The sequence below is a fragment of the Phoxinus phoxinus genome (assembly GCF_949152265.1).
Source record: "Phoxinus phoxinus genome assembly, chromosome: 16".
NCBI classification, from domain to species: domain Eukaryota; kingdom Metazoa; phylum Chordata; class Actinopteri; order Cypriniformes; family Leuciscidae; genus Phoxinus; species Phoxinus phoxinus.
Window position 1 is genome coordinate 31,018,306 of NC_136891.1, and position 13,285 is coordinate 31,031,590.

At 40.8% G+C, this 13,285-nt stretch overlaps 1 protein-coding gene across 4 annotated transcripts in view; it reads left to right on the top strand.

The window, feature by feature from the left end:
• The window catches only part of kif26aa (kinesin family member 26Aa), a 71,868-nt gene extending 58,866 nt beyond the window's left edge, over positions 1–13,002 (top strand). For all 4 annotated transcript variants that reach the window (XM_079639170.1, XM_079639171.1, XM_079639172.1 and 1 more), the window contains 7 exons: positions 103–286; positions 1,451–1,610; positions 2,164–2,326; positions 2,828–5,870; positions 6,378–6,568; positions 7,993–8,143; positions 11,379–13,002. In XM_079639170.1, coding sequence (XP_079495296.1) covers positions 103–286; positions 1,451–1,610; positions 2,164–2,326; positions 2,828–5,870; positions 6,378–6,568; positions 7,993–8,143; positions 11,379–11,560 — 4,074 coding nt within the window. In that variant the 3' untranslated portion in view covers positions 11,561–13,002. The remainder of the gene's footprint in view (positions 1–102; positions 287–1,450; positions 1,611–2,163; positions 2,327–2,827; positions 5,871–6,377; positions 6,569–7,992; positions 8,144–11,378) is intronic.
• Positions 13,003–13,285: the final 283 nt, after the last annotated feature.

The window sequence follows — 13,285 nt, forward strand, 5'->3', positions numbered from 1 at the left end:
TTTGAACGGTAATGCACAGTAAATTCAAGTCATTTAATTTACTCACAAGTTGTTTCTGTCTGTCTTTATCTCTGTCTCACTCTCACTTTAAAATATGTCCAGCTGCAGAACCAGAGCGAGTTACGGGCGTACTCTGCAGAGAAGGCGGCTTTCTTCTTGGATGCAGCACTGGCAGCACGCAGCACCAGCAGATCTGACTGCAAGCAAGAGGACCGCTGGAATTCTCACATGCTCTTCACCCTACATATTTCCCAGTACCGTATGGAGAAGAGCACCAAAGCAGGAAGTATGGCTCACTGTGTTCATTTTCACATCTATGAGTACATTGAAGAAAAAGCATTTTAAGGCCTGGGTGTTACAGTATGGCTGTTTAGCTAAAAGGTAATTTACCTCAACCTCACAAATTAAGTTTTACCCTCTTATCACTGTCCAAGATTTCATATCATATATCTTAATGCATCATTAGTATTTTGAGAAGACTGTTACCGAGGGCAGACGATACCTGACTTTTCCATTATCATTCTCCCCGTGTTCACAGAGAATATCAGTTACCTCAATTTAGCCCCGCTGATAACGGTTCTACGAGAATGCTAACAAGAAGGGTTAGCACATTTTCATTACTGGGCGTAGCCATCCTGTCAAATCAGCATGTCAACATTAGCATGATCATTAGTATTGCTCTCCCGTCACTGCATTGCGGGCTGGGTGCTGGCCATTGACACTAGCCAGAATAGATTTTAATATGTAATGAGGTTGGAGTCTCTTCTGCAGAGGTGTTTATAGAGCTCAGCATGAAATGAGAAGCTCGTTTGCATTCCTGCTCCACAGAGGGTTTCAGTTCCGAGCGCTGGCTTTGTAAATCCTGCCGACGTGAGGTTAATGACCTCGAATCTCCGTGTGAAATAAATGAATCTCCTGTAATGATCCTGAATGAATTTTAGTCTAGTGACCTACATGGGACTGTAATCTAACTAGCTGTACTTACTTTTATTGCTTGCTGTTTGATGGACTGCCAAGGATATTTAATCACCACTTAGCAAAGATGCTATGTCCAACTGCTATCTCATAAGGTCCTCAATGTGACCAGTGGCCTTTTTGATAACAAAATACTTTCTCCTATCTTAGCTTAATGCAAAGAGACAACTAATCATTCATAGGTTAACATTTTTTAAAAACAGTTGCGCTCTGGCCGGACATACAGTAGCAACATTAGCTGTTTGCCTATTTTATTTTGGTAATGCTGATGGCTTTTAAACGGGACAGAAGTCTTACTTTGTGTAAAAATTGAGCTTTTCATGTTTTTGTCATGGATGTCTACGCTTTTTATATATTTCTGGAATGTTTAGGGTTTTGGAATAAAGACATGCCCTGTAAACTGTCAAACTATGTGTTTTTTACATTGACATTCGAAGTCAAGTTCTGTTTTGACAGGCTGTGTTTAACTTTGCAGTGTCTGGAAGTCGTAGCCGTCTGCATCTTTTGGACTTAGGCAGTTGTGAGTCTGATCTGAGCCATACACGAGATGGAGGGAGAGGCCAATGTCTGTCATTGGGTGCCCTTGGAAATGTCATCCTAGCTTTGGCCAATGGAGCCAAGCATGTGCCATACAGGTATGTGTTTTGTGGTTCAATTATCAATATAGACCAATAGTGGGATATGATAGATCTCTGTTGAAGGTTGTAATATGTCACTGTTCACCCACTGAGACCTCCTGATCTGCATCTACAAGGGTTTCATTCTCACTCCCTCAGATCAATAAAGCCAATTAGCCAGCTTTGCAAAGAGAGAATGCAGCCAGTGTGAATTGCACTGAGGTGGGAAATATTGAAAGTAATGTGGGTTGGGGAGTAACACATTTATGCTGAAAGAGATTTAATAAATATTCACCGGAAGGTGGGATAGGAAATACACGAGCAGAAAAAAATAAAAATTAAATGTGGCTTCAGAAAATAACATCCTCCACAACAGAATAAAATATAAACACTCTAAATCAGGTCACTAGAAAGTGAGCATCAAAAGGAGGGATTTCTTTTATTAAGTATGATTCATAATCCTCTATTTTAAGACAACCTCTCAGTGATCTTAGAGAGAGAGAGAGGCAGAACGTTGTAAGGCCTAGCTTCCTTTTTGGCTAACGAGAAGATTTTTTGATGTATAATTCAGAGACAGCAAGCTTACCATGCTGCTGAGGGAATCTCTGGGCAACATCAACTGTAGAACCACCATGATCGCCCACATCTCTGACTCGCCAGCCAATTATGCTGAATCTCTTACCACTGTGCAGCTTGCCTCCCGTATTCACCGCATGAGAAAGAAGAAATCCAAGGTATGTAATTCAAACTGATATATTGATGATTTGTGTATGCTTGTGTATATTGTCTACAATAGATCATGACTGTTATTTTCCTAAATTACTTTATGGCTTTCACAATTTAAATAATGATTTGTTTTTTTGTCAGAGAAACAAATGTTAAGGAAATAATTTAACTGCAAATTTTCTCAGTGACCTATGTCATGTAATCAACAAATGTAATCATTGCATTTTCTCCAGACGAAGAACAGCATGTAACCTTTCTCATCATACAGGCAATTTTCACCACAATTAAGCTGTTTTGACAGAATATATTAATATTTTATAGATCTAAAAAAAAATCCTTTCCATGCCTAACTTGTGCAACTTTTTTAGCTTCTTCTTTGCTGTTCACTTTTAACTTTTGCTGATATTAACATGTTTCTTAAAGAGACGCCTCTCTGAATTTATTGCATGCTGTGAATGAACTGTCTGCAAAGATATATTGAAGACAGTGTGGTATTTTATTTTGTTCAGTATGCATCAAGTTCCTCTGGAGGGGAGAGCTCCTGTGAAGAGGAACATATCAGACGAAGACCCTTCCACCCTCGGACTGTGGCTCTTGACCCAGACCACCCTGCAATGTTATCCAGTGATCCAGATTACTCTTCCAGCAGTGAGCACTCATGTGATACAGTGATCTATGTGGGGCCTGGTGGGGCCCCTATCTCTGACCGTGAACTCAGCGACAATGAGGGCCCTCCAGCATTTGTTCCCATCATTCCCTCCCTAAACAAGAAGCGTGTAAAAGAAGGACCGAAATCTGATGGGGACCACCTCAAATGCAACACCTTTGCAGAGTTACAAGAACGGCTTGAGTGTATTGATGGCAGTGAGAGCACATCTGTTTTCACCAGTGAAGATAAAGGTCAACAGACGGCCACCAAAAGTGGAGCGGACAAAATGTCAGAAGATGCTTCTGTATCATCCAGGAATGCCAAGTCCCCTCCTCAAAAGCTTGCACACCTGCAACATGGAGCCTCATCTGAAATTAACATGACTTTAAGGCAAGATTCAGAGCCTGTTGTGAGAGAGAAAGTCTTTAGTAGAGGGCCTATACAAAAACCCCATACCTCGTCCTCACAGAACATCTCAAAGTCCTCAGTTCCTAATACAGAGTTTGGCTTAGCCACACGGACACCTCCAGTGGGTATGAGCCAGCAAGCCCTAAGACAGGGAGAACGAAATGACTCCCCAGTTACTGAAAGATTCCATCACCTCAGTAGAAGTCCTATAGAGGTGAGCCACCTACGTGCTACTTTGAGGAACAGGTGCCTTGATAGGGATGTTTTCAGGACTACAGTTACACTGCAGCAGCCGGTGGAGCTCAATGGAGAGGATGAGCTGGTGTTTACAGTGGTTGAAGAGCTGCCTGCTGGCCTGGTTCCAGACAATGGGAGACCTTCCAGCATCATTAGCTTCAATAGCGACTGCTCTTTGCAGGCCCTGGCATCTCACTCACGGCCTGTTAGCATTATCAGCAGCATCAACGATGAGTTTGATGCTTACACATGCCAGATAAACAGGTCCCAGCTGAACCAAGGTGCTGCTTCCAACTCACAAGAGGAATCTACAGATAGACATGCCACAGCACACTCTTCAATCGGCTCCTGGTCTTGCAAGACAAATATTTGTACCCTGAGTAGTGATGAGACTGAAAGGAGCCTCTCATCAAAGGGAGTGCGCAAGGGACCGGTCAGCAGCTCTATGATGGATTTACCTGGTGGTTTACAAGTTGAGTCTTTCTCCCAGCAAAGAACAAATAGTTCATTGGGGGACAGTGGAATTTGCTTTTCAGAACAAGACTATGATTCTGCAACTGTTGACAAATTGTCCATATCTAAGTGCCCTCTTTCTCATGACAGTGCCAAAGCATCCCTCTGTGGTTCAAAGTCAATTAAATCTAATAGACTCATGACTTCACAGTCTGCCCAGATCTCATATATTTCTACACTCCCTAGGAAGAGCACCCAAATTGCATCTTCTAGCAAAAGCTACACCCATGAGCTACAACGCCAAGGTAGCAGAATAGATGAACAATGGAGCCACACTAGTAGTGGGATAACATCAGCCAGGAATTCTGAGTTTAGCTCTGTTGGTAAACCACCAAAAAATGGCATGAGTGGGATTCCATCTAGAAAGACAAGTGGGAATAGCAATAGTGTACCTCGCCCTTCTAAAATTCATGTGTCATCCACATCTCAAAGGGTTGTGGATGGTTGTGAGAAGGCCAGTTTTAAGAAAGGGGACCTAAGCAAGATGCCTCAGCTCAAGAGGGGGGCCACAACTCTCGGCATGGTTTCAGTCCCCCATAGCTCCTCTGAGATGAAATGGGGTAATGATGCCTCGCACACAACTGGTAGCCTGAAATTCTCATCCTTAGGAAAAAGAGCTAATGGACAGAAGTGTAGTATGCTCCCTAAGTCTGGAAGCATGTCACCCCCTGCTCCACCTGTTCGAAAGTCAAGCCTCGACCAGAAAACACGAATTTTGTTGTCTCCTAGTGCCTTAAAGCCTGTGGGTAAGGATGGAACAAGATTGTCTTCCTCCAAAGCATCGGTTTCTGAGGAAGACTTTGATGTACGTGTTAGAGGGGAATCCTTTAGCTTTAAATCATCTAGCCTGAAGACAGCTTCTAGTCTCAGATCACACAGTGCTAAAGGAGACAATGGAAGGCATTTTGGTAGTCTTATGTCCCTTGAAAGGTGTGAGAGTTTAACCTCAGTGGGTTCCAGACCAGTGACCTCGAGGGAGAACAGTAATGTCAGTATCAGTAGCACTGGCAAATCTGCTAAAATTGTACCAAAACTTGGGACTTCCTGTTCGATATCTACACCAACTGCTACTTCCCCTCCATCTACAAGTGGAATTTGTAAGCTTGGACAGATAAAGGCCAGTATAACTCCTAGAACCCTTGTTGGGAATGGCAACAAAGGAAAGTCCTTGTCGAGTACTGGTTCAAAGGCCCTTAGCTCATCCACCAAGTTCCTTGCCGTCACAGCTGCTCGGAACACCAGCCTACCTCCAACTGGAAAACCTCCAAATCGCTCTGTCACAGGCTCCAATGTTAAACAAGGAAGGGGAACTATTATGGGCACGAAGCAAGCGGTTCGTGCAGCTAACAGTCGGGTCAGTGAATTAGCAGTTGGTAGCTCCAAGAAAAACCTCAGGGGCTCTGACCAAGCAGATGGCAACAATGATGCCCGAACTTCCAGCGAAATGCCATTGGCTACTTGTTTACCCTCTCCTTACAGCAAAATCACTGCCCCTCGCCGTCCACAGCGCTACAGTAGTGGCCACGGTAGTGACAACAGTAGTGTACTTAGTGGTGAACTGCCCCCTGCCATGGGGCGCACTGCACTTTTTTATCACAGTGGAGGCAGCAGTGGCTATGAGAGCATGATCAGGGACAGTGAAACCACAGGCAGTGCATCTTCTGCCCATGATTCCATGAGTGAGAGTGGAGTGTCCACGTCCAGTCGAACAAAGGCCTCAAAATCTCCCAAGAAGAGATCTAATGGTAGGTTTTACTGTCAAGGCAATTGGGGCAATATGTACTGGTGATCAATTCAATATTAATTTATTAGATGGCCTTTACAAGTTAGAAGGGTGAGTCTCTGCAATTCACTGTTTCTATAGTTAAGACGTTTAATGTATCTGTCCATTAACTATCTAGACATTTGATACAGAGGAACACAAATTATTATTTTAATATTTTCAACCTCAAAACAGTTTCACACAATTTTGATAGAATGTCTTGTACATTACGGTCATCCAGTATGATAGGACAATTGGGTCCAAATTCTGTGATGTGCATTATGCAGTCTGATATAACCTTATGCGCCAGAGAAACAAGCGTGCAGCCATCTTTAGAATATTGTCTTAATAAGCATTCGTCCCATGCTGTAATCTGCAGTTACTCAAAAATCACCTTTTAAATCCTCATGCATATTTAAAAGCATGCCCACAAAGTCTGCTGTTCGTCTTTGGCCCACATGAAGAGCATTGCCCTGTGTGACCCCTCCAGGCCTGCAGCGACGGCGTCTGATTCCAGCTCCTCTGCCAGACACCTCTTCTCTGGGCAGGAAGGTTGGTGCAGCAGGCCAGTGGGTTGATCTACCCCCACTGGGGGGTACTATAAAGGAACCCTTTGAGATCAAAGTGTACGAGATTGATGATGTGGAACGTCTTCAGAGACGGAAAGAAGGGTTGGCAGAGGTAAGATGCTATTTGTATGCTATTTGTATCTCATTCTGCTTTAATTCTGAAGTATATACCAAAAGTCTAGAGAAATAAAAAACTGTGAATGTTTTCAAGTGTTTTATGTCATGCAATGCTAAGCAATTGGTTAACAAATAACTATAAGTGTTATTATGAGGCTAATAGAAGTGGAGTAGATATTTCCCCTTTATCTGACTTTTTAAATAATACTTCTTCTTTGTAAAACAAAACTATAATGTGGCACATTCCCAGAATGATGGAGTAAAATACATTTTTCATTTATGCTGAACTCAAAAGCATCAGAGCATTACCAACAATTCTGATGTCTCTCTTACATCCTGTGACAAGTGCAGTTGTCAGGAATGAAACTTATCTCTGTGACAATTACTTATGTTGGCTAATTGATTTTAGATTGCACTGATATCTTTAGTTAGACTAGGATGACTGGGTGCTGTACTGCAAAAAGAAGTGGAAAGATTAGCCAAGGAAGGAAGAGATGGCGAGAGAGATAGAAGGAGAGAGCACATTGGGGAATGTTCATGGGTGTCTGTGATGAATGAGGTGTGGCTCCACAATCTGTGGCCCGCCTGATCGGTCTTTATGGCTCACTCCACACAGCGTGTCCATGGGTCATTAACCGTTTCTCTGTGAGTTTCTAACCCTGTTCACACAGTCAATTGTGTGGAGAAGACGAGAGCAAAAGACATTAACTCAGTCGAATGGTGCTCTGATTTATTTTCAATTAAGAAAAAAATCTCAGCTCGCATATTAGAGTTTGGCAGTTTGCTCATGAAGAATTAGGCTGTTCACCCTCTTGTTTTATGCGAATCTGTATGTATGTGTGTGGGTTGGAGAAGGTTGTATAACTGCTAGGTTTATTTATGTTTCGTGAAATTAAATCCTATTTGCTGTGGGCATACAGTAGTAACAACAGCTTGAATGAGTTTTTCTTCACTGTAGTTCACGTAACTGAGATACTTGCAGATAAGAAAAAGTTATTTAATTTTAATTTGGTTTACTTCATTTGCTTTATAATGGCCACCTGTCAATGACAGACTGCTCATTACAGGAGGAATCTATCCTGTAGTTCAACCTTTCAGTAACCGGTTCCTCTTGAACTTGATCTCACTTTTTAGTCCCTTAGACTAAAAGTCCCTTCTTAGACATGCATCTAAGAAAACAGTGAGTGTTTAACATGGATACTAATTTTATTTCCAGTTTTGCCCTAATTAATCTGACCAAAAGGCTGAGGACCTAAATCCTCTGTACAGGTTAGCGAGCATTGAATCAATTCAGCTTAAGCCACTGCACTTTAAATCGGCCCTGAGGAGGGCCACACGTAGTCTAGCAGGTGCTTGAAATAGGTACACGAGGTTTGTGGTTCACTGTGCACAACTCACACTGCTGTCCCACACTTGCAGGGTCTGCAGTACTTCAACGCCCGCCTTAGGATGCTGGAGAAGAGGCAGCAGGAGATCAGGGAGCTAAGAGCAAAGCACGAGAAGCTGAAAAAGGAGTTGGAGGACGCCAAGTCTCGTCTCATGCTGGACCCCGGCAAATGGATGGGAGAATGTAAGTTCACAAGTGTATTATTGTATGTGTTAGGGATTTTTTTATTGTTTTTTATGCAACGACCCCAAAATTATGATTTTATGAGAGACCGCCTTGTTAAGGTTTTATGGCAAATATATATTTTATGTATAAAGACCCATCTAAGCATGATATAAACACAACATGTTGTTTTCTAAATTAAATGATTGAATTTCATGCTATGACTGCACTAAAACCAAAGCGAATTATTAAGACGTTATCTGGAGAATATTTACTTTGTATTAAGCTGGCCAGTCTTTTTTATACCCACTTATTTTTTTTTAACTAGGGCTGGCAATAGAATAAAATGTGCAATCGTATCTGTTTAAAAAAATAATGAACATGATGTACTTAAAATTATGTTAAGCATTTAATATCTGAAGTTATCTTTGATGCCTAACTTATGCTAATTTTCTTGTGATGTCTTTGCGGCACGTTTTGAAACCCACTGATTTATTTGACACTGAAGATAGTCAAGTATACCATGGTGTGTTTAAAATTTGTGTGCTGTTCAATTCTGATGAAAATTATCACAAACAAATGTGTGTACAAAAAAAGTGTGTACATTTTTGTTTTACTAAATCTGGTGTGGTGTACATGAGCAACTCTCCATGTTCACACAATTGCACATCCTTTTAGCCAAAAGGACTTTCTTTTGGCAGTTTTACTGTGATGCTCTAGCATGAATCAATGACAGGAATGATTCATTTTACCTTGCATCCTAAACAACATGTGTTTCCCAGTGATGTGGTGTAGACTAATGGCTCCCTTTATGACTTTAATTTAAGTGTTTGAACTTAGTGCCAGTGGATTTACAAGAAAATGCTGAGGTAATGGTGTATTCACAGAAATGTCTTGAGCATTGACTACTTTGAATTGGTGCCTGAGACAATGTATTGCAAGGATGGATGACATTGGCTTTCCAGATAATTCTCCATAAACCTAAACTGTAAAAAGGTTTGTTGAGGTTTATAGTAATTCTCCTTTACTGCAGCCTTCAACGCTTAACACGTGTCTACACCAGACACAAGCGGCGCGACTCGACACAACCAATCCCCAACAGTAAACTGATGCCCCATTCTGTTTTACTCCAAGCCCTCACAGTACTTCTGACTCAAAGAACAAATAGATTTGCAACATTCGCTTAGTCACATCCAGTGTAGACAGCCTTAAGTCTCTCGTAGCCAGACGTTCAGATTGACGACAGGTCCAGCAGTGTAACTTTCCTAGGCCAATAAGAGCTGTGCGTGTAAACCTCACTCCCCTGATCACAAGAGGCTGACGCTGAAGGCTGTGGTCTCTGCCTCCTTATTAGAGCGCACACCTCCCACGCCGGAGACCACAGTTCGAATCCGGCTCCGAGCGGATTGAGTAGGATCGGTTACAGCTTTCTTTGGCTAAGGACCATCCAGAGGCTGTGTGACTAACATGTCAAGCAACCAATCACAGTTCGCTTTGTTCAGCGCCATGTTTAGGGGCACGAAATGTCGATGTCCCTACAATAACAGACTGGAGTGTAAAACTCTTGGTAGTATTGTAAAGAGTCTATGCCTTGAAATTCACATATTGAAAATTCAGCGATTAGTTGATCCTGATAAGCGATCATTGTCATAGTTGTAAACACGACAGATTTTTGGCCGTTACAGCGGGCTTGTTTCCAGGCGGATCGGTAAAGAATGCAAAACACGTCTCCTGGAAATCCTGTAGAATTCAACCAATCAGATGAAGACGATGAAACTCCTGAACTGTTTCCGTTTTTTGTGCCCTATGCATGTTCAGCCAATGGACGGTGTGAAACTAGACAGCCTCAAGCTGTTGTATGGTGTTAGCTGTAAGAATGAACTCTGAACTTTACTACATTTAACCTGCAGGTTAACAATGACCAGAATCACCATAGCATACTATTCAGCAAACAGTTTATTATTGTAATTCAGGATTTTCTCAAACACATTCAAAGGCTTTCAGTATCAAATCTGAATCATGTTTTTAGCATTGTTTACTGAGAATGAAAAAGAACATAGCCAGCAGCTAAAAAAAGCTCTGCTGATTCTCTACAATTGTTTTATTCTGTATTCATCCCTCAGTTTCAGTTATAAAAAAGAATAACAACTATTACAAAGGACCAATACAAGAACCTTGATACTGCAAAGTATCTGTCTCTGCTTTGCTAGAAGACACACTTTTGTAAACAGAAATCACAGGACATAAAAGAATAATGTAGAGAAAATGGCAGGCGCATGGAGAGAGCGAGTGTATATCCGTGCCTGTGTGTGTTCTTGAATCAATAAGGTATTATTTTTCTCTTTTGCAATCACTACCTGCCCACTGGCCAGGTGATGTTTACTATTCATCCGTGACTTCTGTCTTGGGTAAAGCTATGATTGGGGCTGTCCTGCTGTATAAATCAGATCCTCTTCAGAGCCCAGTAAAATGAGGATGGTGTTTCTGCAAGCCCATCTCCTACATCAACCAACTATCACCTGCATAGATGTTTCTTTATGTCTTGAGTGATAAAACTATCAATCTAGGTGTGTCAGTGGGGATGCACACACAGTCACATCCTTATTGTGTCATACAGTAATGTGGCTTCCTTGTGAGTATTTATTTTAGAGATGGTTTGATTTTTATATTTATATGTTTTAATTAGGGCTGTCAATCGACTTAATTTAAAAGAAAATGAATTGATCACATTTTCCATGAATGTGAATAAACTCTTAAATAAAGATAATTTAAAATATTACATTAGTTATACGAGTAACTCAATGAATAAATGTTACAAAAAGTGACAAAAACTCAGTATATTTATGTCCATATCCATCCACCCATCCATCCATCCACCCACCCACCCACCCATCCATCCATCCACCCATCCATCCATCCACCCATCCATCCATCCATCCATCCATCCATCCATCCATCCATCCATCCATCCATCCATCCATCCATCCATCCATCCATCCATCCATCCATCCATCCATCCATCCATCCATCCATCCATCCATCCATCCATGCATCCATCCATCCATCCATCCATCCATCCATCAAACCACCCACCCACCAATCCATCCATCCATCCATCCATCCATCCATCCATCCATCCATCCACCCACCCATCCACCCATCCATCCATCCATCCATCCATCCATATCCTTAGTTAATAATCTGAAAGTTTCAAAATATCAACTTTGTTAACATTTTTCTCCCTTTTTTTCTTTAGTTGATGTGGACCCTGATCTGGACCAGGAGTCGCAGACCTACCTGGAGGCTCTAGCTCAGGCCACAGGAGACCTGGAGTTTTGTGTCAACCTATGCAAGTCTCGTGTAATGATGGAGACCTGCTTCGATATCGCAGTGCCGGCGATACCAGGACAGAGTGGACAACAAGAAATGGAGGTGTAAGGGACAACAAAACTGGACATTGTTTAGCTTTGATTTGAGACTGTCCTGCTTTGAGCAATGCAACAAGTGAAGGTATTGAACATGCATAGTTAGAAACTCCCTGAAATGCTGAGAAACAAAGAGACAGAATAGAATAAAAACAAGATTGTGTCCTGAGATCTTCATTAACGTTACCAGGAAGTGCCTTAAACCAAAAAAAAAAATTATCTTTGTTTTATGATTGGTGCTAGCATTGAGAGCAACTTTCCCAAGTACACTTTGAAAAACAAAGTATTTTACAATGCAGTGCGGTGTATAGTGTATTTATAAGAGCTAAAGTGTGTAAAAAATATAGTTTTAGGTAAAAACACAAAAAAGTTGAGAAAAAAAACTCCCCATACTTTTGCCTTTTCTAATATCTAAATTAGCACGATTAGACCTGTTCGACTTTAACATGCAAGGTTTCTTCAGCATCATGCAAAACTGTGCTTGCCCCTGACAGACGTGACGTCACTTGATTGGATAAAGATGCTGAAGATGTGGCATTGTCGTCTATCTCATTTAGTTACAGTTGCTCTGCATAATGACTGGCTCTCGGACCACATGTCATTGTCCCTGGATCCAGATCTACTACTTTAACTGATCGTTGCAGGCGGTAGATCAGAAATCAGAGCTCGTCTCAAACACTTCTCAGGACATGGAACCGAAGTGAGTTTGTGCTTTGTAATTTCAGTGTGTGCTGTATGCATCATACTGTAATGTATTCATGTGTCTGTTCTTCTCTGATCATGCAACATCCAGCATTAAGCTGGTTTCTTTTAACGAAACAAATCCACTGTATCTACCTGAACTTCAAAAGATTATGCCTTTCTTCGCTGAAAATGAACTTTGAATATACAAATGGCTATCATCTGTTGACAACTTCACAGCACAGGACTTTCTCCTCACTGTGTCCAGTGATTTCTCTTCAGCCTCTGATGTTTGATGATTTCTTTTGTCATGTTAATCCTCAAAGTGTCTCTGCAGAGAAGTGTGACTGCTGTTTCTCATAAAGAAACAAATAGAAGAGATTATTTGGATTTGCAAAAGTTTTTAAGTAGAATTTGTGGCTATTTTTTTACAGAGTTCTTTTTGTTGTTGCTGTTGAATGATTCTTTATTTAAAAGAGTGAAAAAAGACTCAGGCTTTTTTTTTTTCCAAGTTGCTGCATGACATCTTTTATTTGTTCTTTGTAAAATGAATGAATTTTTTCCTCTTCGTTTTATAAGTTAGTCTGTGATTTCTACTAATAGTTTATGTTTAACAGATTTGCCAAGCATTTAGACTTTTTTTAATGTCTATGACATTTTATCAGTGTTCCTGCTTTATATTGTACAGTTTTTTATCCTTTTTAAAAATCATGTATAGACTCCTTAGTTTGCATTAACATAAAATTATGAATAAAAAGAATGTCTCATCTTTATAATTCTTTGTGCAATGTGGCTATTTCATTTGTCTACTGATTTATTTAAAAGTATTTTCTTTTGAAAGATCATTGAGTTTTTTTCCTGATAAAGTCCAGAGGTCAAGTAAATATTTTGCACAGGGAAATTAATTAATTATAAATTAATAACATAATAAACACACATTCTAAACAAATGATGACTTTTAAAGTATGTGCTTCCACATATTTGTTGCATGTTACCAAGTTTACCTAGTCAGAGCTCGTATTTTCAATAGGAAAATAAACACTAACATTCAAACATT